The sequence below is a fragment of the Carassius auratus genome, chromosome 26 (assembly GCF_003368295.1).
Source record: "Carassius auratus strain Wakin chromosome 26, ASM336829v1, whole genome shotgun sequence".
Taxonomy (NCBI): Eukaryota; Metazoa; Chordata; class Actinopteri; order Cypriniformes; family Cyprinidae; genus Carassius; species Carassius auratus.
Genome location: NC_039268.1, coordinates 23505166 through 23524366, shown reverse-complemented (window position 1 = coordinate 23524366; position 19201 = coordinate 23505166). Strand labels below are relative to the sequence as shown.

Here is a 19201-nt window from a genome sequence, read left to right as displayed (position 1 = left end):
TCCGCCAGGTGATACAGTTAATACAGTTAGTCAAGTTGCCAAGCAACGTGGCGCATTAATACACTGAAGCGCGGTCACAGGTGCTTGAGAACAAAGCTGTGCTCATCCAATCAGAGTTCAGCGCCGGAACTATATTTTTGATAATGACTTTCTATGGCGTAAAAGTTGAATGACATATTTAATTCGCACTACTTTGAACAGGCGTCTTTATATTAGAGTTACTATATCTGCTCTATTGTGTTGGTGAAATGGGAATGTGTGTGTGTGTGTGTGTGTGTGTGCTGTTCCCGCCCACACACACACACACACACACACACAGACCCGGCTCAGATTCTCTGTCAGACGCGTGTATTTGAGCTTCTTTCGCGGATTGGTTCTTCTGGACAGTTCCTCGGTTTGTGGATGAGATGTTTGTGTCCGTGGCTTTGCTGGTTTTAATTCAGAGTAAGTGTTTTGTTCATCTGATCTTCTTAAAGTCTCATGATATCCTTTAGAGAATGAGATGCTCTCAGTACTTTCTGCAGTTAAATACTACATAAATCATCTGTTCATCCGTGCAAATCAATATCTGTATTAGGATCAAACTAAATAGGACTACCGTTTTTGTATAACCGTTTTTTTTAAATTTTTTATTCATCTTAGTTTTTCTACGTTTAGTTACATTGAAGGTTCCAAAAACTAATGGAAAACCTAATAAAATATTAATAACAATTCCTTCCTTCCAATGCTTTGAAATTTTCTATTTGATAATTCATAAAAATGTAAAATATGTATCATGGATTTTTCCTTAATGTTTTCCTTCTATGAGTTTTGGGAAGCCTGTAGAAGCCTATTTTAATATTTTTTATGTAATTTCAGTTATATTTTATTTTATTTTATGTCTATGTAGTTTTTCTTCATTTTTGTTTCATTGACAGTTTTAGTTATTTTGGAAGATCAAGTTCAACCAAATTAAACTGAGAAATATTGGTCAACTTATTTGTTTCTACAACTTTCTCTCTCTCTCTCTCTCTCTCTCCGTGGGTCAAGCGTTCAGAAGTGCAGACACAATAGATGCTGTGGTGTTTTGTTGTGTGTCCAGGAGGCAGATGCTGGTGTTTGTGAGGAATGTGTGTTTGTGATGCTTCAGATGTGCAGCGTGTCTCTGCTTCTGCATCTGTTGATTCTGGCTGAGTTTGACACTGCGTTTCACTCTAACTCTCTCTCTCTCTCTCTCTCTCTCTCTCTGTGTGTGTGTGTGTGTTTGGATGAGGTTGTCTGTACCAGCTGTTTCAGGCACGGTCACACACACACACACACGCACACATAGAGGGTCTTTGTTCTGTCATGGTCTCTTGCTCCACCAACACTCAACACTATTTATTCAGACATTCATACAACATTTAAATCAGAGTGGTTATGGTTTTTGTAAATCTATCTCTTTAATTTGGAATCAGAATGAGCTTTATTAAATCTCTATTTATTTATTAACACTTTATTTTAACCAATTAAAGAACATGCTTGTCTTATATTTCACTCAAAATGACAAGAAAGAAACTTTTTTTTAAATTAATATTAAAAATATTTTGGTTTTAGTTTTATTTTCTCTTTTGGATTTTAATTTTAGTATTTGTTTGTTTATGCTAGTTTTTTTTTAATTCAGTTTTATTAATTTAGAGCAACATCTTTGCAAAAAAAAAGTATTCTGTGTTTTATTTCGTTTCAGCTAATGTTTATTTTATTTTAAGCAATAATAATGTTTTTTTCTGGAAAGAAAGACGTACAAGAAATAAATTGTGTTCTTGCATAATATATAATTTATGCAAAAATTGAGGATTGAAGTCTTACTGTATGGCTAACTGTACTACAAATGAGAAAAGATTAATATTTATTATTATTTCTAGACATAATATTTATTATGTAATGCATAATATAAACTATTTCATTATTTATTTTAATTTTAAAATTAAAGGCTATATTAAAGTAAGTCTTGATATGCTACAGTAATTACAAATTATATTTATTATTTATTATATTGAATAAAAACTGATCCATTGTTCCATTTTCTTTATGCAATTATTTCTTTTGTTGTTGTAGTTTATGAAATATGATTCAGCCGGTGTATCTGTATGAGTCTGAATCAACGAGCGAGTGTGTTTATGTGCTGACTCGTCTTATCAGACTGGACACAGTGTTTTCATGTGCGTGGTTGATTCCCGTCAGCACACAATGCGTCTCTCCATCCCTCCTGAAACAGACACCGAGGGAGAGGTGATAAGACGTCAGGTACAAGGTCGAGCTCGCCGATAAGATGCAGCTAGAAATCAGACCCTGCCATTATTTACTCTCACTCACATCCTTCCAACCCGCATGACTTTGTTTCTTCAGTGACACACAAAAGGAGACGCTAGCAGCTTTTGAGGTTTGATAAGATGAGAATATCCCATCCTGTTTAATACTTCACAACTGGAATAATACAGATGTGAAGGAACATCAGCATTCCTTCTGTGTGATGGATGGATGTTTGAACAGAGACATGAGCACTAAAACACTCGTGTGCTGACAGAAGCCTTCCAGACACACCTGTTAATCTACACTAAGAAACATATTTAATTAAAATATTACATTTTGAAAAATTACAAATGTTGCTTTGGAATTAAATAAAACAAGTTCAAGTACTAAAAAAAGTACTAAGGTTAAATAAAAATACATTAAAGCTAAATGAAATATTTAAAAACACAAAAAGTCATTCGTTTAAACTAAAATTAAAATGAAAGCTAAAAATATAATATCACTTCTGTTAATATAATATGATATACAAACTGTTAAGCTGTTAAAATCAGGTTTAATTTAGTTGAAATAAAATATAAATAGTAAATAAAAAAATTACAAATGTTGCCTTGGAATTAAATAAAATAAGTTTAAGTACTAGATAAGAAAAAAAAGCTAAGTGAAATATTTAATTTATATATATATATATATATATATATATATATATATATATATATATATATATATATATATATATATATATATTATACATAATATATAGTGAAATAAATAATTGTAATTCTTAAAATTTAAATAAAAACTTAAATACTAGTGCATAAAAAGTAGCATTGAACATCCATGAGTTTTCACTACTATGAAGTTCTTAAAATATCCATGTAAATGCACTTTAAAGTACTATTCAAGGAAATCTAACATATAGATATAAAGAATACAAGATACAGCATTTTCGTTAATAAATGATGTGGTTTGTGAGGTTTTGTGTGTTTTGTTCAGTTCAGGGTTTTTGTGATTTCTTGAGACTAAAAGCATCAGGACACATAAATGATCTCTAGATCCTTGTTTCATTGTGATCCGTCTCGTGTTTTGATTGGTGCTTCCTTTAAACAATAAAACAATGACAAATGGAGCACTGTAATCAGCAACAGTCCTGTTTTAATGATTTTGTCTGTCAGGAAAACACAATTCTAAGAAGTGTTTTGGATGCTCAGTTTCCACGCACGTCATTATCAGTAACTGGAAATTTAACAAGGAATTACTCACTAATTAATCTAGACAATCTGAAAGTGATTCATATGAATGAGAAAGAAGAGGAAGCTGGGCACCTCATCTTTTAAAAGTCATCGCAACACACATCTGGTCTGGAAAACTACTTTAGTTTGGTCACTCGTGTCGTGAACTTGATCTCTATGGCTTGTGTTCTTCATTATTGCTGTTTTATTCTAACGATGCGTGAGCCAAAACAGGAAGGCCAACAATGACTGTCATGTTTTTCAGGAAGGGACACACCTGCTTCCTTTTCCTGTAAGAAAATCAGAATCCAACTTTAGCCGCAAACGCACACGCAAACAGAAGCTGCACCTTTGTTTCTGCTCTCTACAGAATTATATCTGTTATGTTTAGAAACCCATATTGTGCTTGTTCATCCCACTGGGAGTCTGCAAACACAATCGTTGAGCCACCAGAGTGCTGTGCGTTGTTCACTACAGTGAGAGTTTCACTCTTCAGTTAGTAACCATGTATGTTTCAATCCCGTCAGGTTTCAGGAGCGCCATTCGACTGAGACTGTGGTACTGTCAGTCATCGAAACACTGCGGATTGCGAAAGCTGATTCCAAATCATCAGTTCTTACTGGGAATTCCACTTCGCTGGTTTGAATCCTATTTTACTGATAGGTATTTCAGGATGGCTTGGGGAGGGGAAGTATCCAAAGCACATCAGCTGGTCACTGGGGTTCCTCAGGGATCGATTCTAGGACCCCTCGTCTTCTCCATATACACGACATCACTGGTTCCAATCATACATGCACATGGATTCTCATACCATTACTATGCTGATGACACACAGCTTTATCTTTAATTCAACCAGGTGATCCAACAGTAGCTGCACGGATCTCAGGCTGCAATCTCGGCATGGATGAAAGAACATCACCAACAGCTCAACCTGGCAAAGACTGAGCTTCTTGTCTTGTCTGTTTCAGGTGCGACCGTCGTCCCTGTCACTGTCACCAGCCGCAGTCCTGGAGTGGAAGTGCGTGAGTTCTCAGGTGAGTGTGTGTGTGTGTGTGTGTGTGTTTGCATCATCATGGAGACATCCGTAAGATGATGTGCTGTAACTTCGTCACATCTGCTGTTCTCCACAGATGCTGTGCTCTCCTGTGAGTTCAGTACAGAAAACGAGAAGAATCCTCGCATCGAGTGGAAGAAGATCGACAAGCATGTGGCCCTTGTTTATTTTGAGAGCCATTTTACAGGTAACCAACGCTTATATTATATAACAGGTAACGACCTATCAAATAAGAAATAAAGTTATTAACTGCTTAGCAACCATATAGCAATATGACACTGCTATCACATCCCAGAGCAGGTGACGATTCCTACAGTTAGAATAACGAGGAACCACATGGTTTTATAAAACGTAGTGGAGTAAATAGAATATTATGCTATAAAAGCCAGTTTCTGCTATTGAATAAAAAATAAAAAAGGTAATTCCTACTTTTCATCTCAGAATTGCATGATAAAAAACTTGCAATTGTAAGAAGATAGTCCTTTTTAACCCTTGGGACTGGACTTTACACTGTAGCTCACAATGTCAAGTTTATATCTCGCTCTTCTGAAAAAAGTGAAAATTGTGCAAAAAAAGTCAGAATTGGCAGATATAAACTCAATTGTGCAAAAAGGTCAAAATTGCAATATATTAACTCGTAATTGCGCAAAAAAGTTAGATTTGTAAGATATAAACTCAATTGTGCAAAAATGTCAGAATTGTCAAAATAAACTAATTTGTGTGAAAAAGGTTATAATTGAGAGATGCAAGGCAAGGCAAGTTTATTTATATAGCACATTTCGTACACAATTGTAAATCAAAGTGCTTTGCATAAAATAAAGTAAAATAATCATGAAGAAAAATAATAAAAAAATAAAACAAGCAATTTAAAAACTTTGAAAATGATTTTAAAAAATACATATTTAAAATGAATTTAAGTCTTTTGAAATATAAAATGATTTGACATAAAATACAGTGAATATGTAAAAAAACAGTGTAATCAGTTCGAACATCGCACAGTGCTCATTCAATAAATGCACAACTAAAAATGAGTTTTGAGTCTAGATTTAATGTGACTAGTGTTTTAGCACATCTGATCTCTTCTGGAAGCTGATTCCAGCTGCGGGCAGCATAGTAACTAAAGGAGGACTCCCCTTGTTTCGTGTGAACCCTTGGTATTTCTAACTGACTCGATCCTAGTGATCTGAGTGCTCTGTTAGGTTTATATTCAGTGAACATATCTGCAATATATTTCGGTCCTAGGTCATTTAGTGACTTATATACGAGTGAAAGTACTTTAAAATCAATCCTAAATGTAACTGGAAGCCAGTATAAGGACCTGAGGACTGGTGTGATATGCTCAGATCTTCTGGTTCTAGTCAGAATCCTGGCAGCAGTGTTCTGCATGAGCTGCAGCTGTCTAATGCTCTTTTTGGGAAGAGACCATTACAATAGTCCACCCTGCTGGGGATAAAGGCATGAACAAGTTTCTCCAAGTCTTGGCTGGAAACAATGTTTTTTAGATGATAGTATGCTGATTTAGTTACTGCTTTGACATGACTACTGAAACTAAGGTCTGTCTCCAGAATCACACCAAGATTCCTGACTTGATTTTTAGTTGTTTGACCCCTAGAGTCAAGGTATGCATTCACCTTGAACACTTCATCTTTGTTTCCTAATGCAATGACAGTTTTTTCCTTGTTTAACTGAAGAAAGTTCTGGCACATCCAACTATTAATTTCATCAATGCATTGGCAGAGGGAGTCAATGGGGCTGTAGTCATTTGGAGATAAGGCTAGGTAAATCTGGGTATCATCAGCATAGCTGTGGTAGGCAATTTGCTTCTTTCTCATTATTTGACTCAGTGGAAGCATATACAGGCTAAACAAGAGCGGTGCAAGAATTCACCCTTGTGGGACTCCTTATGTCATGGACGTCCATTTAGACTTATGCTCTCCTATACTCACATGATATTCTCTCCCTTCTAAGTATGACCTGAACCATTTGAGTACCATCCCAGAAAGCCCGACCCAGTTTTCCAGTCTCTCTAGTAGTATGTTATGATCGACAGTGTCAAACGCAGCACTGAGATCTAGCAATACCAGCACCCATATTTTGCCAGAGTCAGAATTTAAGCGAATAAAACTACCTTTTCTATAATTTTCTATAATTTTCATAGATATTGGTCTATGGTGTTATCAAGATTGTTCTTTTTCAGGAGGGGCTTAACAACTCATAATTGGTCAGAATTGTTCTGTCCTGTGTTGTTCAGAGTCGCTTCAGGACCGTGCAGAGATCAATGGTGCGACTGTGACATTGAAAAAAGTGACTCGGAGTGACGCGGGCACTTACCGCTGTGAGGTCAGCACTCCGAAGGACACCATCACACTGGGGGAGATCAACGTCACACTGACAGTGCTGGGTAACTCGCGTCTGTCCTGCTGTCTGGCGCTCTGTGTGTTCTGCTGGTGTCTGATGTGTTTGGTGTGGTTTCAGTGCCTCCACACACACCTTCATGTGATGTGCCCAGCTCGGCTCTGACGGGCTCTCTGGTGCAGCTGCGCTGTAGGGACCATCAAAGCGTCCCAGCCGCCGTCTACACCTGGTACAAAGACAACCGCGCTCTGCCCATCCATCAGCCCAACGCCACATACACCATCGACGAGAAGACTGGTGTACTGGTGAGTGTGAACACACACACTCATGATTAGGGCTGGGAAAAGAAATCGATGCATCGCGATTCTGAGATTTTCCAAATGCATCTTTATTCTTTCTCTGCTTGATTCTGAGCTTAGTTTTGAACAGGAGATGGTGTTGCATGCTTTTTAACAGCTGTATTTTGCCTGTTTCCAAATCCTTAAACACACTTGAACCTAAAATAATAATGGAATAATAAAAACATTCTGAGCCGAGGTGAAATTACGTGACTCTTCAGCATTTTTCTTCATGAGCATTTGAGTGTGCAGATGAAAACTATTGTAGAGCGCCATCTACTGTTAAAATTGAGCTCAGAATCAATTCCAAAGAGAATTGTGAAACATTCAGAAGATCTCAGAATTGATTCTGTATTGATTTTGTTGCAGCCCTATCCACGACATGAATGTTTAATCTAATTTACACCAAGGCTCAACACTAACCCTATATTCACACCTGGGGGCTTTTTTTGAAGCTGCTAGTGTCTGTTTTACAGTATAATCCTGTGGAGTAAAGTCCTGAGCGCTCACTTCCGTTTATTGAATATAGAATATATAAGCACACACATCAAAATATTAATGTAAAAGCAAATCAAGCATTTTCTGAAAATATCTCTGTTTTTAAACTTCAATTCAAAATTAAATTATTTTTATAAAAAAATGGAATTGAAGTTAAAAATACAACATAAGAGCATGAATAAGAATCACAGAGCCACCTATTCTGACTTATGAACATTATGTAGTTTCTTCCTTACAGTAAAATCTGAACTCATAAACACTGAATGCACTACATTTGAAAGGAGGAATGTGTGTTGAAAGGCAAATAAATAATAATCATAGAAGCACTGAACAATCATGTGACTAATAGTTATGTGTCATTTGATTAACCAGTCATGATTACTATACTGATTCAATTCACTGACTGAATCAAGAATCAGTCTCAGTGATTCAGGAGTCCAGACCTGAAGTGGTTGTTTATTCTCAGCCAGCTGAAGATGATGATGATGATGTGTGCGTTTGACTGTTCTTCTCTGATGTTGGTGTCAGATGTTCCAGAAGGTCAGCAGAGCTGATACAGGTCAATATCACTGTGAGGCCAAAAACAGGGTGGGACCCGGAAAGAGCTGCTCGGGGACACGCATGCAGATTGGTGAGATATATGTGTGTGTGTGAGAGAGAGAGAGTGTGACTGTGTGATTGAGAGTGTGTGTGTGCAAGAGTGTCAGTGTGTGTGCGAGAGTTTGTGTGAGAGAGTGTCCGAGAGAGTGTGTGTGTGTAAGAGAGTGTATGAAAGTATTTGTATGTGTGTGAGAGTGTGACTGTGTAAGACTGTAAGTGTTTGTGAGAGAGTGTGTGAGAGAGTGTGAGAGTCTGAGTGTGTGTGCGTGTGTGTGAGAGAGTGTGAGTGTGTGTGAGAGTCTAAAAGAGTGTGAGTGTGTGAGAGAGTGTGTTTGTGTGTGTGAGAGTGTCTGAGAGAGTGTGAGTGTGTGTGAGAGTGTAAGTGTGTGAGTGTGTGTGAGAGAGTGTGAGTGCATGTGTGTGTGTGTGTGAGAGTGTCTGAGAGAGTGAGTGTGTGTGTGAGAGAGAGAGTGTGCGAGAGTCTGAGAGTGTGTGTGAGAGTATCTGAGAGAGTGAGTGTTTGAGAGAGTGTCTGAGAGAGTGTGAGTGCATGTGTGAGAGAGTGTGAGTGTGTGTGAGAGAGAGTGTGAGTGCGTGTGTGTGTGAGAGAGTGTCTGAGAGAGTGAGTGTGTGTGAGAGAGTGTCTGTGTGAGAGTCTGAGAGTGTGTGTGTGAGTATCTGAGAGAGTGAGTGTTTGAGAGAGTGTGTTTGTGAGAAAGAGTGTGAGTGTGTGTGAGAGTGAGTGCGTGTGAGTGCGTGTGTGTGAGAGTGTCTGAGAGAGTGTGTGTGTGTGAGAGAGAGTGTGAGTGTGTGTGTGAGAGAGAGTGTCTGAGAGAGTGTGAGAGTGTGTGTGTGAGAGAGAGTGTGTGTGCAAGAATGTGAGTGTGTGAGGGAGAGTGTGTAACTGTGTAAGAGTGTGAGTGTTTGTGAGAGAGTGTGTGAGAGAGTGTGAGTGTGAGAGAGAGTGTGTGTGAGAGAGTGTGAATGTGTCTGAGAGAGTGTGAGTGTGAGTGAGAGAGTGTGTGTGAGAGAGTGTGTGAGAGAGTGTGTGTGTGTGTGAGAGAGTGTGTGAGAGAGTGTGAATGTGTCTGAGAGAGTGTGAGTGTGAGTGAGAGAGTGTGTGTGTGTGTGTGAGTCTGTGTGTGTGTGAGAGAGAGAGTGTGTGTGTGAGAGAGTGTCTGAGAGAGTGTGAGAGTGTGTGTGTGTGTGTGAGAGTGTCTGAGAGAGTGTGAGAGTGTGTGTGTGAGAGAGAGTGTGAGTGTGTGGTTGAGAGTGTGTGCGAGAGTGTGAGTGTGTGAGGGAGAGTGTGTGACTGTGTAAGAGTGTGAGTGTTTGTGAGAGAGTGTGTGAAAGAGTGTGAGTGTGAGAGTCTGAGTGTGTGTGTGTGAGAGAGTGTGTGAGAGTGTGAATGTGTCTGAGAGAGTGTGAGTGTGCGTGAGTGTGTGTGAGAGAGTGTCTGAGAGAGTGTGAGTGTGTGTGAGAGTGTGATTGTGTGAGTGCATGTGTGTGTGTGTGAGAGTGTCTGAGAGTGTGAGTGTGTGTGAGAGAGAGTGTGTGTGAGAGTCTGAGAGAGTGTGTGTGTGAGAGTATCTGAGAGAGTGAGAAAGATGTATGCATGTGTGAGAAAGAGTGTGAGTGTGTGTGAGAGAGTGTCTGAGAGAATGAGGGTGTGTGAGAGAGTGTCAGAGAGAGTGTGAGTGTGTGTGAGAGAGAGTGTGAGTGCGTGTGTGTGTGTGTGTGAGAGAGTGTCTGATAGGAATGAGGGTGTGTGAGAGAGTGTCAGAGAGAGTGTGAGTGTGTGAGAGAGTGTTTGTGCATGTCTGTGTGAGAGAGTGTCTGAGAGAGTGTGTGTGTGTGAGAGTATCTGAGAGAGTGAGTGTTTGAGAGAGTGCGTGTGAGTGAGTGTGTGTGTGAGAGAGTGTGTCTGAGAGAGTGTAAGTGCGTGTGTGAGAAAGTGTGAGTGTGTGTGAGAGAGAGTGTGAGTGCATGTGTGTGTGTGTGAGAGAGAGTGTCTGAGAGAGTGTGAGTGTGTGTGTGAGAGAGTATGAGTGTGTGTGTGAGAGAATGTGTGTATGAGTGTCTGAGAGTGAGTGTTTGTGAGTGTGTGTGAGTGTAAGTGTAAGAGAGTGTCTGAGAAGGTGTGAGTGTGCGTGAGAGGGAGTATGAGTGTGTGTGAGAGTGTCTGAGAGAGTGTGAGTGTGTGTGTGAGAGTTTGTGATAAAGTGTGAGTGTGTGTGAGAGTGTCAGAGTGTGAGAGATAGTGTGTGAGTGTATGAGGGAGAGTAAGAGAGTGTGAGTGTATGTGAGAGTGTGAGTGTGTGAGAGAGTGTCTGAGAGAGTGTGTGAGAGGGTGAGAGTGTCTGAGAGAGTGTGAGTGTGTGTGAGAGAGTTTGTGGTAGTGTGAGTGAGTGTGTGAGAGTGTCTGAGAGAGAGTGAGTGTGTTTGAGAGAGTGTGTGAGAGTGAGTGGGAGAGTGAGTGTGTGTGAGAGAGTGAGTGTGTGTGTGAGATAGAGTGTGTGAGAGTCTGAGAGAGTGTGTGTGTGAGAGTATCTGAGAGAGTGAGTGTGTGTGTGAGAAAGAGTGTGAATGTGTAAGTGAGAGAGAGGGTGTCTGGGAGAGTGAGTGTGTGTGTGAGAAAGTGTTATTATCAAAAAATAAAAGAATGACAAACTTTGTAATGAAAAATGTTTAAACAATAAAATATAGAAAAATTATATGATTACCATAAATACACAAATGTATAAAATAAACAAACACACAACAAAATTACTAAAACCTAAGAATGATGATGTAAATAAAAACTAATAAATATTGCACATTTGCATATTACTAGTTTAACAGACCAGACATCACTGGAGAGATGATTTATTCAGCTTTTTAAAAAAAACACATTTCAGAAAATCACCTCTTATCTGGTGTTGAGCTCCAGGGTCACGTGTGTGTGTGTGTGTGTGCAGATGATCTGAACGTGGCGGCGGTGGTCTCTGGAGTGCTTCTTCTGGTTCTGCTGCTGTGTCTGTGTGCGTTTGGAGTGTTTTACGGCCGTCGGCACGGATTCTTCAGCCGTGAGTTCAGCTGACAAACACTGCACGTCTGTGAATCAGAAAGCGAAGTGATACTAATTTGAAAAAAAAAATTAATAAATAAATAAAATAAAGAAAAAAAAAAAAAAAAAAAAAAAAATATATATATATATATATATATATATATATATATATATATATATATATATATATATATATATATATATATATATATACATATATATATAATTATTATTTTTATTTTTTTATGTTTTTGATTTTTAGTTTATTTTGGTAAAAAGTATACATTTCTGATTAATTATTTTTTTTTTAAAGAATGTATACATATGTATACACACTTATAACTGAGTAAATCATTATTATAATTTATACTCAAGTCTAGATCAAACCTTTCCCAGAAAAAAAAAAATGTTTTGGATTATTATTATTATTTTTAAGCTTCTTTACATCAGTTTTGTCTAGTTCTAACAATAAAACTGAAGTTGATTGTCTTTCTTGGTATCAACAGAGAACCTTTAGTTCAGTTTCTTCTTAATGTTCATATTTCATAAGTTTGTTTTAACATCTTGACTTTCTTCTGATTCCTGCCTCTGACTGAACCGTCACACACAGGACAGAGAGGAAGGTAAGACTGACCCCCAGTGTGTGTGTGTGTGTGTGTGTGTGTGTGTGTGTAAGCACTAATCATCCAGCCTGACACAGAATAGTTAGTGTTGATCTGGTTAATAAGCGCATGTGATTGGCTCATTCGCTCGTCGGTCTGCATGCTGATACTAGCGATTGACCTTTGACCTGAGCGCTGGGTTATCGCAGGTCGTTCTGGATCACACAGTGTCACAGCGCTGCACACATTAGCAGCCAAAACCTCCACAGAACCGAACACACGTGAGTCAGACACACACGTCTGAAGAGAGAGAGAGAGAGAGTTTTGTGATTTATTTCTTGTCTCTGGTTCCTGCATCATCATCATGTGATCGTGTTAACTCTCTTATTTCTCGTTTCAGTCCAAATACAGTCTACAGTCATCCTCCCAAAGAAGAAGTGAGTGACATAATCTATATAGTAACACATTTATAATGACAACAAAAATAGAAATGAATTCAAAATAATTTTTAACAAAAATTAAAAAACAAAATTACTAGCATGCGTATAATAATGCTGATAATAATAATAATAATGTATTACATTACAATTTAATCAGTAGCAATATTTTTTATTTTATATGTAAACTTTGTAATTAAATTTATTTTAGGTAGATCAGTAATTTATACTCAAAATATTATTTGCAGATTTATTTTCTATTCTTTTTTAAATATTTTTATTTTGAAAATTTAAAAAGATCAATAATCTTTATTTTACATAAATATTTTATTTTCGAAACATTGATTTGACTGTTTTCCCTGCATGCTTTAGTACACTACTGTGTTTTATTCTTAAATTTAATTAAAATGTTATTTGACTATTTTTTGTAATGAAATGTGTTTCAGCCTCAGGATTTCAAGCACACTCAGTCGTTCATGCTGTGACCCCGATGCCTTAAACCAGTCCAAGCGATGACCTTTGACCCCCACCGTGCCTTTACTTCAACTCAATCATGTCTGGATCTACTGTGTGTGGACTGGGCCGAATAGCTGTATATTTGATCAGGATTTGTGTGTTTTTTTATAAAAATAACTGATTTTATCTGAACTGGAGCATTTATTGCCGTTTTTTATACTTGTTTTTTGCATTCAATAGTTTTAATGAACTATAACTCTGGAGCAAATATTAAAGTGTTTTGACGATGAACTGAGGTCTTTTGGTTTGAAAAAGAAGACCTGAATCATCTCTGTGTGAACTAACCCACTGATAGCTGCTGATTATGATTAGATCTTATCTAATAATTCAGTGATGCAATGATAATGACCAGAACAATAAAGATGACCATTCAGGAAGGAATCACAGACAAACTGATCTCTCAGACAAAGACTGTTTATTAAATCTGGAGATTATATACAGTGATGTGTTCATTTGCTGGTCACCTCCTCGAGGACGGGTTCTGTGGAACAAACACAGATGATGAGATCAGTCATCAGAGAGACTCACAGCTGGTGATATCCCACTGAAGAGTCTGGAGCTCACCTGGGAAGCTGAAGTGAGGGAAGCTGCCGAGGTCTCCTCCTCCGAACAAGCGCTGGAGTTTGCTCATCTCCTCCGTCAGGTTCTTCTGGTACGCCGGACCTGCGTCGACCACACCACCAGCAGCCCTGCCACACACACACACACACACACCGGTGAGGACCAGAGCGAGCGCAGCAGACGGATCAGACGCGTACGAGAGAGACACACACCTGCTCTTGCTGTTGTACTCGCGGATCTTGTCTAGGAACAGCTTCTGCACGGGATCCAGATCTGTGGCTTTGGTGAAGACGACAGCGGACAGACCGATGTTCCTCCGCAGAGACACACTCACGACCGACACCAGCAGAGACGAGCCACGACAGAGCCCAGGAAGAGCCATCATCTACACACACACACACACACACACACAGAGAGAGATGAGTATGGAGGTATATCAGTAGCTTAACTCGAGAACTTGTCATATTAACATTCGTATAAAATCCTAGCGCTCATACTTCTGCTACTCTCCTGTTGCAAAACTCACTTGTGCACTTGTATACGCAGATGAGAGAGAGCAGAGCTGGGGGCGGGGCTTTGGTGCAAATTAAGACATTTTATTGGTCGATGCCCGACCAATGAACAACGCCAGCCATACCGACTTGCCTATTTATTTGTTAAACACCGCAAACGATTTTCACTGAATATCCTTAGCTTTTACAGGATTTTAAGACACTGTGTTTATTTTGTCATTCAGGTATTATCTGGTAGACAAAGTTGCAACATAATTCTGTTTTTATTATTTTTATGTTTTGTAAAAAGAATTTAAACTTCTTCATAGGGTTAAATTCCTAATTTGCTTGTCAGTAATGAACCTTTTTAAATGCAACATAAAAAAGCTTATAAAAATCGAGTGTTTGATAATGTCTAATTGTACATTAAAAAGCAAAACCTAAAAAAATAATCACTTATGAGTTATGACCAGCAATACTGTTTTGAGCAACAAGAGTAAGTCTAAATCCATGTATTTATTAAACATCAATAAGGACATCTAGTGGTTAAACAATGGAATTACATATTAATATTATCTTTCTGGCCACCAAATCTAATTAGCCTCTGCACTGGAATTTAAAAACATTTTCTCTATTTTAACCCTAAATACTACACTAATTATAATATAAATAATCACATTAGAAAATTTTATATTTCAAATGGCCATTCATGGATCATAATTATTGCGCATATTATTTAGAACCATAATCTCTTCAAATGAACTAAACAGGACTGAACTAAAATGTAGTAGTTATTTTATTGGTTAAAAGTTCCAAGGAGTATGAGAACCTAATGCTGTCAGCGTAGTTATCCGTGCACAATCAATGCACATTATTGTGTTCATAAATAGAATAAAAATGTAATATTTTAGAACTAAACTAGAATAAACTGAGTTAGAGTTATTCGGCTCCTGAGATCAATTTATTTATTTTTTAATTAATGCTTTACAGTAAAAGAGTTCGGTTTAGTTCACTCTAATATCACAGTCAAAGCACAACAAACCAGTTTAATCGTTCTTTCTCCTCTATTTCCACACACAAGTGACAGAGCGAAGTTTACCTCAGACTTTCATCTTTTATCAGCTCTGAGGATTTATTTGAGCATTAACTATTTTAGCATTAGCTTTAGCAAAGGTCTGATTAGCAGCGCGAGGAGCAGTCGCTCATTTGACTCTCGCGCTACACTAAACCCTTTAAGTTACATAGACTTCTATAACAAACATATTCCCATTTTCATGAAAATCAAACACGATAAAAAAAGATCTCGTCTAACCTTGTGTTTGACTCCCGAGCCACGGACAGAGACAGACACAAGACCGCGGGGGGTTGTGGGTATGACGCGAGGTCGCTCGATGACGTCACGGGCGCCGTCCTCTGTTTATTTTCTGGTTGTTGCGAACATAGACATATATATGATGCCTATGGTTGCGAATCTAAACACTATTTCTATTTGACAAATACAATAAAACGGAATTGTTTGTGTCTTTTCTTTTTCTTTCTGAGTTGTTGTTGTTTTCTCTCTCTTTTTTTGTTATTGTGTTTCAGTGAAGTGCTGTTTCTTGCTGTTTTTCTCGCAATTAATAATAATAATAATAATAATAATAACTCTGCTGCTGCGTATACGTTGATGAAATAAATCAGTTTCTTATCGTATAAAGTCAGGCATTTTGTAATATTCAAGACTCGATAATTTAGCTATTATTTTTAAATTATTAAAATTTCAATAATAAATTTAATAATAGAAATCTGAATAATTAAAAATAGTCTCACTGAATATTTTATTGAATATTTTTATTGTAATCACGTGATGGAAATGCTGAGGCACTATCATGGTCTGGACAGCAGAGGGAGTGAGTCTGTGTAGAAATAAATACTCAACAAAATTATGGTAAAATAAATAGATAAATTAAAAGTAAAACCATCAATTAAGATGTTTTTGTTAGCATACACTTCCGTTCAAAAGATTGGGATCAGTCAGATTTTAAATGTAATTTTATTATTATTATTTATTGTTAGAAAATATTTCTATTTTGAATAAATACTGTTCTTTTTAATGTTTTATTAATCAAAGAATCAAATAAATAGATATCACAGGTTCCAAAAGAATATGAAGCAACACAACCGTTTTAAACACTGATTATAAATCATCATATTAGAATGATTTCTGAAGATCATGTGACACTGAAGACTGGAGGAATGATGCTGAAATCACCAAAATAAATAATATTTTAAATATTAAAAAAGTATATTAAAATAGGAAACCTATATTAGAAACTGCAATAATATTAAGTTTTATTTTCTGTATTTTGATCAAAATAAATACAGCCTTGATGAGCAGAAGAGACTTACTCTGTTTACAAAAATTAAATAAAATCTTATATATATATATATATATATATATATATATATATATATATATATATATTACAAAAGATCCATGACAAAACAAATCTGTATGTACATTTAAAACTTTATTTATGGAATACAGCGTAGAAAGCGCAGTTTATTTCCAATCAAAGCAAATAATGCACAGAAAAATGCCACTGAAAGAACCTCATCATCATCATCATCATCATCATCAACATCTTTATCTAACCACCTCAGATCTGATCGAACCACAGCAACAATTACCCAGGATTCATCACTGATCTGAAAACATGAGGGAGATTCTGTAAACCATTGATTGACATTCATCAGACGGAGTGAGTATTGATTATGAACCATTTACAGTGATCAGCTGTCAATCAAAGTCATTTCAGATCCTGAGGTCACATGATATAACTCATCATCATTCATGACTACAACAAAAACACGTGTGTGAGTGACGGACAGCTCATATTTCACCTCAAAATCAAAATAAAAAAATTTGAAATATAATTTTGCATGAAGAAAACCAACAGCCATTCATTTTTTTTGCATTGCCACATTATTTGCATGTAAATTAAGCATATTTAACCACAAATCTGCATTACTGTAATGCAGCTATCAATGGAAATTTATAAAAACTCAACAATCATTCATTAACACTCAATACAATCATGATAAATACTTACAACTGCACAATTGAAATGCATTTCCTGCATTACAGTAACGTCAAAAAAATTATGCATTGCAAAAAGCTTTTTCTTTTGATTTAGCAGTTAGACAAAGGTGTTTTTCTCTCTCAGATCACTGCATCAGTTTCTGAAAACTTCAACTGATGCATGACACGAGAGACGAAGAGGAGAAAACACTTTCTACATCTGCAGACAAAGAGTGATCCAAGAACAAAAAAAGAGACTAGAAACATACAAACGAGCCGAAAACATGCTTAAAAAAAAAACATGAGTCCAATGGAGCATCAAATTAAATATAAAGAAGTCAATAAATCTCTGAAATGCATTGGACGAAATCATTAAAGACAGTAAATGTACATCGACAGGATCTCAACCTGATCTTGAAATCAAAGCATTTAATTCAGTTCAAGTTCTATCAGAAGCAGAAGCCAATTGAGTCCTTTTTTGTGCAACTCAAATCACAAATCACAAGTTATTCCTGCTAAAACGTCTCTACGTGAGAATAGACCAAGATCCAAATAGCAGAAGAGTCTTCCCCTCGTTTTTTTTCTATCATGCACTACATAGTACAACTAGCCTTTTTTTTAGTTTTGCATTACTTTTGCATTTTTTTGGGCCAATAAATTTTTTTTGAAGATAAGAAGAAACCAGAAACAATCAAACATTTCAAAGATCTCATTCAGAAGGACATCAATTACTAGAATAATCTCTGACGGGTTTAATGCATCACCAAACACAGCGCAGCTGCAGTCGGTGTACGATGAAGAGGAGGAAGAGGAAGAGAGGAGACGTGTCTCTCTGAACACCGTCATCCTCAGATATCTCAGTGTTTCACTCGGATAGCAGTGCGAGAGCAGACAGTGCAGCGACACAAGAACCAGCTCAATACAGACCAGATTCAGAAAGGGAATGGTGAGATCAAATCTGGAGTGAATCCAGAACGGTGCACTGAATTTGAAGTGTGTGCTCAATTTAAACTGAACCTTGAAACTGATCTTAACAACACAAACCTCTTCACATTCATGCCAACCGGAGGTCACAGCTAATTAAATCTGGAGTGAAACTTGGTTTTTGCATTCAGTGTGAAGTGTGAATTCAATTTGAAACTAAAACTGATCATCTTCATGTTTGTCCAGCAGACATCTGGAGTTAATATATAGAACTGTGCACTGAATTGGATTTGAAATCACATTTAAAACTGAATTTTCAAAGTTAATTTGAACAATGACACTGACCCAAAATGCATTGATATCATCATGTTCACATTGGTCCACATTGGTTGCATGTTATAAGTCAAATCAGGAGTGAATTTAAAACTACATTTGAATCATCTGATTTGTGATCTGAATTCCGAAATTTTCAACTTGAAACTGAACTCATGTTTGTCCAGACAATGGGAAGTCATAGTTAATCTGGAGTGAATTCATAACCATGGATTGAATTTGATATATGTTTAATTTGAACTGAACTAAATTGACAATTGAAGTGAATTTAATTTGTTCATTGAATTCGATTCAATTGTGTTTAATCCAATTTGTGATTTTAATTGAACTCAAATTATGCAATCAATTTGATTTGATTTGAAATGATTAATTCAGTTCTACAGTATGAGTGATTTGAATTTGAATGGATTCTGAATTGTCCGTTTCAGTCTGAAACTGAATCTTGAGACGGATCCAAACAGCATTAATCTGATCATGCTCATATTTTTCTAGCCCTTGGAAAGTTAGAGCTGAACAATCTGAATTGAAGTGAAGTATGCATTCAGACTGAATTGTGATTTGAATTGTGCATTCAATTTAAAACTATTTCAACTCTTTGAATAGGATCCTATCTGATAAAGTTGATGTCCGTCAAGCCAACAGAATTTTATAGCTGAAAATCTGGAGATGAATTCAGAGCTGTGCATTGAATTTGATGTTGATCAACTCCATATGTTCAGTTTAAACTGAAATTGACTCCAACAGTTTTAAAATCAGCACTGAATTCAAAACTAAATCTGAGTTATCAATCTCAATTGTGCATTTAGATTGAAACCGCATCTTAAATAACTTGAAACTGACCGAGTTCATATTCGTCCAGCCAATGGGAAGTCATGTTTGATTGAC

At 36.9% G+C, this 19201-nt stretch overlaps 3 protein-coding genes across 4 annotated transcripts in view; 1 reads left to right on the top strand and 2 right to left on the bottom strand.

The window, feature by feature from the left end:
* The first annotated feature begins 230 nt into the window (after positions 1-230).
* On the top strand, positions 231-13177 carry LOC113044672 (junctional adhesion molecule B-like). Of its 2 annotated transcripts, XM_026204844.1 has the most exons (11): positions 231-444; positions 4469-4534; positions 4631-4741; positions 6806-6955; positions 7030-7214; positions 8274-8376; positions 11303-11410; positions 12002-12014; positions 12203-12274; positions 12394-12430; positions 12877-13177. In XM_026204844.1, exons 1-11 carry the CDS (start codon positions 408-410, stop codon positions 12913-12915), a joined length of 921 nt encoding a protein of 306 aa, XP_026060629.1. In that variant the 5' UTR covers positions 231-407; the 3' UTR covers positions 12916-13177. The 2 variants fall into 2 exon arrangements, with proteins under 2 accessions (XP_026060629.1, XP_026060628.1); XM_026204843.1 differs by lacking the exon at positions 12203-12274.
* A 167-nt stretch (positions 13178-13344) lies between these two features.
* Positions 13345-15402, bottom strand: LOC113044673 (ATP synthase-coupling factor 6, mitochondrial-like). The gene is made up of 4 exons (XM_026204845.1): positions 15311-15402; positions 13720-13892; positions 13511-13635; positions 13345-13427 (listed from the first exon to the last, which is right to left on the bottom strand). The coding sequence occupies exons 2-4, from the start codon at positions 13890-13892 to the stop codon at positions 13396-13398; spliced, it is 330 nt and encodes a 109-aa protein (XP_026060630.1). The 5' UTR covers positions 15311-15402; the 3' UTR covers positions 13345-13395.
* A 1954-nt stretch (positions 15403-17356) lies between these two features.
* Positions 17357-19201, bottom strand: part of LOC113044670 (amyloid-beta A4 protein-like) — a 16285-nt gene continuing 14440 nt past the window's right edge. The window contains exon 16 of the mRNA XM_026204840.1: positions 17357-19201. This exon is cut by the window's right edge and continues 229 nt beyond it. The gene's annotated coding sequence lies outside the window, so the exon portion shown is untranslated.

Bases quoted from the DNA above. Each gene is read 5' to 3' on its own strand.
- LOC113044672 (XM_026204844.1), top strand. From the start codon at position 408: ATGTTTGTGTCCGTGGCTTTGCTGGTTTTAATTCAGA. The intron at 8,377-11,302 runs GTGAGATATATG...GTGTGTGTGCAG, and splicing joins GGGGACACGCATGCAGATTG to ATGATCTGAACGTGGCGGCG. The intron at 12,431-12,876 runs GTGAGTGACATA...AATGTGTTTCAG, and splicing joins GTCATCCTCCCAAAGAAGAA to CCTCAGGATTTCAAGCACAC.
- LOC113044673 (XM_026204845.1), bottom strand. From the start codon at position 13,892: ATGATGGCTCTTCCTGGGCTCTGTCGTGGCTCGTCTCTGCTGGTGTCG. The intron at 13,636-13,719 runs GTGTGTGTCTCT...TGTGTGTGGCAG, and splicing joins GAGTACAACAGCAAGAGCAG to GGCTGCTGGTGGTGTGGTCG. The intron at 13,428-13,510 runs GTGAGCTCCAGA...TTTGTTCCACAG, and splicing joins CCCTCACTTCAGCTTCCCAG to AACCCGTCCTCGAGGAGGTG.